This window comes from Lottia gigantea (genome assembly GCF_000327385.1).
Source record: "Lottia gigantea unplaced genomic scaffold LOTGIsca_17, whole genome shotgun sequence".
Lineage (NCBI taxonomy): Eukaryota > Metazoa > Mollusca > Gastropoda > Lottiidae > Lottia > Lottia gigantea.
The window spans coordinates 685,514-692,538 of NW_008708133.1; the positions used below are offsets into that span (position 1 = coordinate 685,514).

A 7,025-nucleotide genomic window follows, 5' to 3' on the forward strand; every position below is an offset into this window, starting at 1 on the left:
AAGTTGTCACATCAAAACTATGAAAAGTTCTGTACATATTGGCACGTTGTACGACATGGCTCCCATGTTCACTTGTATTTCAGAAAATATCATAAGCAAACAATCAACTATTTAAATGACTATACCTCGCCCTGTTGCGCAAATAAAACCAAATAAATGGCTAATTTTGCTTTAATTGCACAAATATAAATACAGTACAATATTAACTACAGGTCTTGTAAGAGGTTGGTAATTTCTGACCATTCGCTAAATGTTGAAGCCCTGAAAGAATAGAGTTTTCGTAGGACATTATAATATTATAATATACATGTATAATGATAATGAGGTCGTCCCTGACATCTAAACAAAGGGCCAGGAAACTTCTGTCGTTTACTGTGGACGAATTGGACGGCTGATTTTATTCTGAAAAGTGACATAATATGGAGAGTTGACTTTTGGTTTAAAATATGACTTCACAAATATGTAGTCTATAGAAGACAATACAAGTCCTACCTGCGACTGCTGACTGGAAGCCCGCATTATAATCACAAGCTACCTCATTATGTATGTAATCATTTCGCTGATCAACGTAATCATCAGATGACCCCGGTCCACCAACCAAAGCACCATAGAGGGTATGTGGGTTAGGTCCTTTATTCTGTTGTTCTTCCCATCCACATGGTGCTGGTATCATTGGAAAGGAACTGAAATATGTATCATCTGTTAACAAAACATCTAACTATTTATACGCTCACATCTCCTATCTTGATATTGTCTTCTTGGACGTCCGTCCTTTACATTTCTTAACACAGGTTCCTGAATATACAGTTGCAACCGATAATTTCATATATAAACTTATATGTGTACACATGTCATACACATCATAAAACAAGGATAAATTTGAACGCTTCCTCCCAATCTATTTTCAATGCAGATTGAATGTTTCGTTATTTTTGTTTTGTTTTGTTTTTTTCCGTTGTTTATTTGGCATAATTGTTCTGACAAAAATGTTCTTTAAAACATATTCACACAATTTGCAACGTATTATAAAAAGCATAGCTCCTTTTTATGTAAGTATGTAAGTAAAACCTCAATTATATGACAGAAAAAGTAATTTCACCTTCCTTGACTTGCTATTCAATGACAATATTTAGTGTAACAACTTTGATAAAAATAAACAAAAAACAAAACATACCTTCCTCTATGATGAGGATTTTTTGGAGGGTTCACACCAAATCCAATAACAAAACTTCTTCCAGTGTCTCCTAAAGCATAGTTGATCTGACTTATCGCCCACTTCCGATAGATATCAGGGTTGACCCCCAAATCAGCCGCTACCAAAGCTAGAAAGGCTGCATTAGCTGAAATGTTTAAGCAAACCTTATGTAAATGCTACGTATCGGTATCAACAACAAAATGTTGTAACGAAAATGTTTCTCAACTACTATTATCCTTCAAGTTTCAATGATTTCATAAACTCTTCTCATACGTAATTTATCTGAAATTGATTGAATAATACTAATAATAATAATAATAAATAATAATACCATTTAAATGGCGCTTAAATTATACACCAATCGGTATGCTCTAAGCGCTTATTAATCACACATTTGAAAAGTACTGTATAACGTGGAACTAACAATAATACTTATTAAATAGGTATGTTTGCGTGCTTTTTATGCAAGTATACGAATGTAGTCTATTTTCCGAAATCTTCTTTCTCTCTCACTTATGGGGATTTTGCATGCCAATTTTTATACGCCCACATGAAATGGGGGGCGTGTCGTCACCCCCGTCCGTCCGTCCGTCCGACGTTTGTTTGTAATGACCCAAGGGTCGAGTTTTCTGAAATCAGAAAAATCGAAAAATACTTAGTGTGAGTTATTGTTCTTAAAACGCTCGTAAACACTCTAGAAGGCGCAATTCTTGACGGATTTTGATGGTTTGAGTGTTTGTTATCACTCAAGGATGAACCCAATTTAAATCAGAAAGATCACAAAATAATTAGTAAGAGTTATTGCCCTTGTTCTCGAAAACGCGTTCAATTTTAGCCCTTGTTCTTAAAACGATCGAAAACACTCTAGATGGCGCAATTTTTGACGGATTTTGATGAAACTTGGTGTGAGTGTTTCTGATCACCCAAGGATGAACCCTATTTAAAATCAAAAAGATCAAAAAATAATTAGTATGAGTTATTGCCCTTGTTCTTGAAAACACGTTCAATTTTAGCTTGTAAACACTCTAGAAGGCACAATTCTTGGCAGATTTTGACGAATCTTGGTGTGAGTGTTTGTAATCACCTAAGGATAAACCCTATCGAAAATCAGAAAAATACGTTCAATTTGTAGCATGTAAACACTCGACTAGAAGGCTTGGTGTGAGTGTATGTAATCACCCAATGATGAACCCTAACGAAAATCAGAAAAATAGAAAAATATTATTGCCCTTGTGTTCAAGTTTTAGCCTGTAAACACCCTAGAAGGCCAAATTTCTTGGCAGATTTTGATGAAACTTGGTAATATTATTCAGTATCGCCTCAAAAGGTTCAAAAGAAGTGTATGTGTGAAGTTTGAATATTTCATACTGCCAAATATTTTTATTTAAAATCAAAGCTGCCAGTGGGCATATATTACCTTGCCTGGCAAGCTATCTTTAAATAATTTTTGGTCTAGATTTGGAATTTGATGTCTGAAATTGCATTATCTTTAAGATTGGTGAGATGACGAGAGACTTAAAGGCGTAAGGATAATTCTAAAAATAGTCGTTTTGTGAACTGCCAAACTCTGGCGGATGAGTATAACCGGTAGTAGTCTACTTTCAATTTGACTAGCTCAAAATTCTCATAGTCATCATTTATTGAACTTTTTAGAAGACATTAAAGATTGATCAGGCTTTCATTCGACATATTGGAAAGCTTGCAATGAGATTTCTGGAAAGAGTTGTAGATGGTTGAATTTCGTGTTTTAACATGGGAAGAGATGGCAAATGAATTAGTGGAGTGAGTCCGTAAGTTTTTATAATCAGATCTTACTGGTTTTGTAGTTGTCTCCCTTGTCACCAGTTTGCAGAGATAATCAAAAGCGATTCCATGGATGCACTGATAGGTCGGAGTTAATATCTTGTATTCGACGTGAGCTTCAACTGGGAGCCAATGAAGTGATTTTAGAACAGGAGTATCGTTTAGGTTGTACAGATTATTCTACATTAAAGATTTTTATGTGATTTATTGGTTGTCCTATCTTGTAATGAATTTAATAGAAAATTTGCTTGTGTTGAGACACGCAATTTATCATCTGAATGGTCAGATTTAAATAGCTCCAATCTAATTTCAACGCCCACGAAGTGCAGTGGACTTAGTTTAATGTGGGTTAAGAAGACTATGTCAAAACCCGTATTTGGGTTACGATGGTTATCGGGTTGCTAATTTCAAGACTGCGATTCGGAGTGATTTGCATTTAAGCGTCAATATTTCGTACTTACATGCATATCTTAGAGCTCCCCATTGTAATCTAAACGCTAAACATTTCGGTGTGTAAGGGACACTTCCACCAGGCATCCAGGCCTTCATTGTAGCTTTAATATCTTGTAAATAGACACCTTTCTTTGTGGCTTCATATAATAGGGTCTGTAAACAAGAAAAAAAACATCGTTACTTTTCTTTTTCAAGTTATATTCTAGTAGTATTATACGGAAAATCTTTTCATCCCATGAAAATCCCCAGGATTCACCTGGTATATGAGCAGCTTCAGCATCGGCTAGATATTTCTTATCACTTGTTGCTTTATACAACCATATGGCACCCCAACTATTTTCATCGGTAATATTTTCTGATCTGTGGAGAAGATATGGTTAGGTGTAAGCATGGTATGTGAAATGTGGATATATCAGTGTTTTTCTTTCAAATCATTCGTTTCTTATTAGCCCAAACAGGCGCAGAAAAGTAGGACGTAAAGTTCGATTGCATATCGAATCATATACATTCTGACTTGGATGTGCTTTTGGACAAGTATAACGGAGCCCCCACTTTGACGCTATGATAGTTCGCAGACGATAAATGACTCGAGACCACTGGACACCTTCATTTCCAACCACGAAAATTAGCTGACATGGTCCCCTTGCACATGACCCCGAGATATTCGGCCGCCGCTAACATAAGCAACTATTGATCAATGGATTTGTCTCATCAATGTTCGTTTTGAGGAGTTGTTCTGCACCTTGTTCAGCTTTTCAAATATCACGTCTGACTGATGCATCGTGGGTCAAATGTCTCTGCATTTATCAGCGCCCAAATGACGAAAATTTTGTCCGCAAACGTTTTTCCGAGGCTAATTGTCGTGATCTCTACATCAAGATGACTATTGTTTGGGACACCTGGACAACAGGTCTTGGGAATTTCTGAATCTTACTTGTAGTATGCGGCTGCAGCATTGACACTGTTACTATAATAGCTAGGATGAGCCTTAGCAAAAGTATACAGTTGTTTTGCATGAGTTAACAGAGTTGCTGAATAGGCACTATCTGGAAAAGGTTCAGTTGCTCATCATTATATCTATAGGCAAAATTAATGCAGCGTCTCATAATAATATAGTCTCAAGGCTGTCAAAACAAGAATCGCTAGAAATTTTTTTTTACGTTTGAATGTTTTTATTTAGCTATCTTTCAGACAATTTTATCGGAAATCTTAATTCAACGCGAAATTGGAATCGTATTTGATCTTCTTTGATGTTTTTTTTTTGGGTTTTTGCACAGAAGTAATTATGACAGGCTTCAAAGTCCAGTTTACTACAAATGGAATGGATATATTATATGTTACGCCCTACCCTTCAGTACCTTTAGTTTGAAAAGCAATAGAACCAGCAGCCATAGCCGCAGCTGTTTCCATGGCTACATCAGATCCTGGACTGGAGGCATCGATTTTGAAAGAAGGTCTATTTCCCGTCATTCTTTCTGGACTAGTCCAGCTGCCATGGTCTATTCCACCATCACCAACCCGCCAATGCAATATTAACCATAAAGTACTATTATACATAAAAAAAACAACATAAAAATTACTCAATAATGAATTTTTTACGCCAGAAGATTTTTCAACCAATACATCCAGAAAATAAAGAATCAGTCATGATTACCTGAATGTACAACTCACATTTTATAAAATAATCAGGTGGCCACTTGATGCTACTGTACATTTTATCTAATTCACCAGCATTTTCATAAGCATCTTTCCATTGAATCAACCCCCATGTTAATACAGTCGTACTCCAAGCCATAGGAAAATTAAACTTTACATTGTCTCCAGCTGAAATGAAAGAGGCTAAAAAATTGATATTATGTAATAAAATACCAGGCATTGTGTATTGAACAAAATTAAAATTTTACCACCAACGCATGACATGGTAATGTTGTAAGCACTGAACTAACTTACCATCATACCATCCACCAGTTAAATCTTCACCATTTGATCCTTTATCATTTAAAGCTGAATCTCCTCTCCGTGGTATTCTGTTATTAGCTGGTAGTTTACCAGATCTCTGGGCTTCATAGAATAAAATCGACTTCATCAAAACGTCGGCATAGTTATATTTACTTTTTTGCGCACCTATTTTATATACAATAACAATAATTGTCGTCAGCCTAACGAAACTGGTTATTTTTTAAAAATTGACACCGATATGGAGTTAAAGGGGTTAACATATGCAGGTCGTGAATGCTGATAATGTCATCCTAAATTCGCTGGAAGCTTTTGTTAAAATTTTTGACATTTTGACAATTTGGAGAAAGCAACCATCACAAGCATAAAATATCTAACGTTTAGTCTCATTTAGTAATACATTTCCTTTAGAACTGTTTGATTTTTGATATGGCTCATCCCATTCGGCAGTTTCCGTGAAGATGAATCTGTTTCGGTAAAGAATGCTGAATTTTGTTGACTTCTTCAGCGAGGCGGTTACTTCCGACATTTCACATTGACAAGTGATAGTTATACCAATATATTTCCACAGCTTTGGGGGATAATTCTGTCCCTTCTGTCGGTTAATCTGGTCTAACCTCGATGGTGCGAAAGCTTAAGATGAAGCACCGCACCCCCTTCTTTTACTTCATCATGATCATGATCACAAACAACCATTAGTCAAATTGATGATTTTAATGTCAAAGTTAACAATCATATTGTGTGGTTTACCTGGTTTAACATTTAATGGTGGTAACGTCTGATGATCATTAGTAAGATCTACCAGGGTACCGGTTGCTGATGGTTCACCACTACCACAAGTATTTGCCATGAATTTCAAACATAATTGTTCTCCTTTGTCATGCACACCTTTATAATTCTTATTGACCAGTTTAGCTTCAGTAATACATTTAGTATCATCAGGTTGCTCTATCCAATCAGCTTCCCATTGCTTGCAAAAACAAAATTACAATAATGACGTATTAACCTATATTAAAAAACAGGCCTGTATAGTTCATTTGTAATTCGTCAATAGGCCAGACGACAAATGAATTGCTGAGTTGAAAGATAACTTGCTGGGTAAGATAAACCCACACCAGTAGTAGAGAAATATTCAAATTATAGATTGGTATAAGGACGTAACATTTTAAACGTTGCAGTTTTAGTGACACTTAAGTTCAAATGATGTGGATAACTTGATATTTTCTAGTATATCTAAACAATATGAAGAGAATAATTGTATCTCACAATTTCATCAAGACCAGGGAAGAGAAAAATGTGGTATGGTATATTTCAATATCCCATTATAATTTCACAAAGCACGTCAACAATTGATGACAAAGTTAACACACAAGTTTATTGATATTCTTATAATTACCCACAGTTGAATAGTACATAAATATTTACAGCAATCAATTACTGACTGCGATGAGAGAAATAAAAAGAGTTCACATGGTTGTTGGTGTTGTTTTGTTTTGTTTTTTTAATCATTTTGTTCTTGTCTTTTATTTTTCCTTCTTTTACATTTACTTTATTTCATTATTTTTTTTTTGGGGGGGGGGGGGGGGGGGGGGGGGGGGGCCTTTTAAAAATTTTTTCC

At 35.5% G+C, this 7,025-nt stretch overlaps 1 protein-coding gene across 1 annotated transcript in view; it reads right to left on the reverse strand.

Annotated features, from left to right (window-relative positions):
- Window positions 1–202: 202 nt before the first annotated feature.
- Window positions 203–7,025, reverse strand: part of LOTGIDRAFT_158430 (hypothetical protein) — a gene marked incomplete at both ends in the record, with an annotated part of 8,421 nt that continues 1,598 nt past the window's right edge. The window contains 10 exons of the mRNA XM_009051588.1: window positions 203–261; window positions 493–683; window positions 1,175–1,340; window positions 3,460–3,580; window positions 3,625–3,811; window positions 4,386–4,497; window positions 4,810–4,997; window positions 5,164–5,275; window positions 5,402–5,575; window positions 6,158–6,377. Of these exons, the coding sequence (XP_009049836.1) occupies window positions 203–261; window positions 493–683; window positions 1,175–1,340; window positions 3,460–3,580; window positions 3,625–3,811; window positions 4,386–4,497; window positions 4,810–4,997; window positions 5,164–5,275; window positions 5,402–5,575; window positions 6,158–6,377 (1,530 nt within the window). The remainder of the gene's footprint in view (window positions 262–492; window positions 684–1,174; window positions 1,341–3,459; window positions 3,581–3,624; window positions 3,812–4,385; window positions 4,498–4,809; window positions 4,998–5,163; window positions 5,276–5,401; window positions 5,576–6,157; window positions 6,378–7,025) is intronic.